This window comes from Gavialis gangeticus, unplaced genomic scaffold (genome assembly GCF_001723915.1).
Source record: "Gavialis gangeticus isolate Ggan-Ray unplaced genomic scaffold, GavGan_comp1, whole genome shotgun sequence".
In the NCBI taxonomy this organism is placed as follows: domain Eukaryota; kingdom Metazoa; phylum Chordata; order Crocodylia; family Gavialidae; genus Gavialis; species Gavialis gangeticus.
Window position 1 is genome coordinate 25,585,171 of NW_017729002.1, and position 2,056 is coordinate 25,587,226.

The 2,056-nt window shown below is 39.3% G+C and overlaps 1 protein-coding gene across 1 annotated transcript in view; it reads right to left on the reverse strand.

Annotated features, from left to right (window-relative positions):
* The window catches only part of DNAH3 (dynein axonemal heavy chain 3), a 149,958-nt gene that overhangs the window by 66,084 nt on the left and 81,818 nt on the right, over positions 1–2,056 (reverse strand). Inside the window, exon 33 of the mRNA XM_019507713.1 lies at positions 978–1,197. Within this exon, the coding sequence (XP_019363258.1) occupies positions 978–1,197 (220 nt within the window). The remainder of the gene's footprint in view (positions 1–977; positions 1,198–2,056) is intronic.

Here is a 2,056-nt window from a genome sequence, read left to right on the forward strand (position 1 = left end):
GTGGCTGTCGTGGGGGCAATGAGGGGAACCAGCAGGGCTGGGGGCCAGGCTGCAGGGGGCTTTTAATTTTAACAATGGATTTTGGGGGTTTTAATCAGAGAATTTGCGATTTTTTGTCAGAGAATTTGTGATTTTTTAAATCAGAGAAAACCAGGATCCCTGCTCATAGGCACAAACTGCAGTCACAAATTTGAACCCAAAGATGAGCAAATCTTAGTACTTGCACCTATAAATGACTCATATATGTCCACAATCAAATAGTGGAGAATGTAAGCTATACAGCAGACATACATGAATTAGTGTCATACACAGACACAAATTGCATCTGCCAAAGTAGTTCAACACAAAATTTGGCCTTGAATTCACTGGAGGGGCAAGGGAAGAGATCAAATGATTTAATGGGAAGATATGGTTCTTTTCTTTCACAGCAGTGACTTTGTGGGTAGGTATCGTGTGTATTCCAGATTTTAGGTCCTTATAATGAATACTGATGGTCCAGAGCTCAAAATATTTGTTACCCTCCTCTCAAGAAGCAGCAGAGTAGAACCAATTTCACTTTGCCTTAACAGGTCATTTTTATTGGTTTTGATTTAACTTGCTGACCTTGTTTACAACACCAAGCCAAGATACAAAATTTACAAAGAATAGTTTCCATTCAGAGGAATTGATGGAGTTTCTATATGAAGTGCCATTAACATGATACCTTGCAACATTTCACAAGGTAACTTAAAAGTCATTGCTATAAGCCTGTTTTTAAAAATTAAATTAGGAGCCAAGTCATGCCCTCAGTTAGATTATTTCTCTGATTGTAGTATGATATTATCAATACGAATACGGACACAGTTTGGGCTGAATTGGTTTAAATCAAGGTAATGGTCTGGCTTGGTTTATCGTGGTCATCCATTTGTCTATCTATCTAAGCTCATAAAGCAGTAGTCAAAGCTATAGTGTTTAAATGCATCCACTTGATACCATACCTGAAAAAGAGGCACATCCTGTGCCAAAAATTTAGCTAAGTTCACATCCAGCAAAGCACGAAGTAATAAGACACTTTCATTTTCTTCTGGGTACTTTAGTTTTAAGTTTCCAGCTGCTGTCAGGACAGATTTAACAGCACGCATTCCATAGTCATAGTGATGCTGAGATGACAGTTGCTCAGAGCAAAGACGGTAGGTGGCAACAATTTTTTGGGCAAGGCTGTGGATATTTAAATATCACATGTGAAATGCAAATATCATGGCTAATATGTAAATTATTTAGATGCCTCAAATCCAGATGCTCAAATGAATGGTACAATGCCAGTTCACACAAGATTACCTAAATACATATGGAATTCAAAGTAGTATAGTCAAGCCCATGAGATGCCATGGGCTGGCTAATCCTTATTGTCAGTCAGCAGGACTAATTAGCCCCAACATTTCACAGACATGGCTACACTGCTTCTGGTCAGGAAGCAATGTGTACAGAGCAGCACAGTGTGTTTGAGGGTATAGGTATTAGGTACAATAAGTGTTCAGTCTAGACATATCCAGAAATACATAGGAAGCTTTGAGTTTTTATAGCAAGGGAGTTTATCCTGGAATCAGCTTAAATTAGAAGAAGCAAGCTGTACTGGGAAGACTCCAGGAGCTGCAAAGATGGATCTTGGACCACAACAGAGCCTGACCGCAGAAAAAGAACGCCCTGGAGATGTAAGGAAAATGGGGCAGGGAAGTGGATGTTAGATTTATTATTTTTGCCTGGATTTCTGCGTTTCTCATGCTCTTAATAGCAATGTCAGAACCCTTCTCAAATGCCTATCTGTATGCATGTTGTATTCATTTGCTTACACCTAACTCATGCCCCTAAAGAGTTCATCTGTTATGCACACGGCTGGAGTTCTGGGAGCCAGTGGGTGCGACTACACAAGATGCTTTACTAGGCATTAGACTAATCTAATGCACAGTACAGCATCACCATTTATATAGGTGAATCAATTACTGTGCATTAACTTAGTCTAATGTGTCATTTGTTAGTACCAATACATACAGGTACTAGAAAAACAGCACATTGGGAA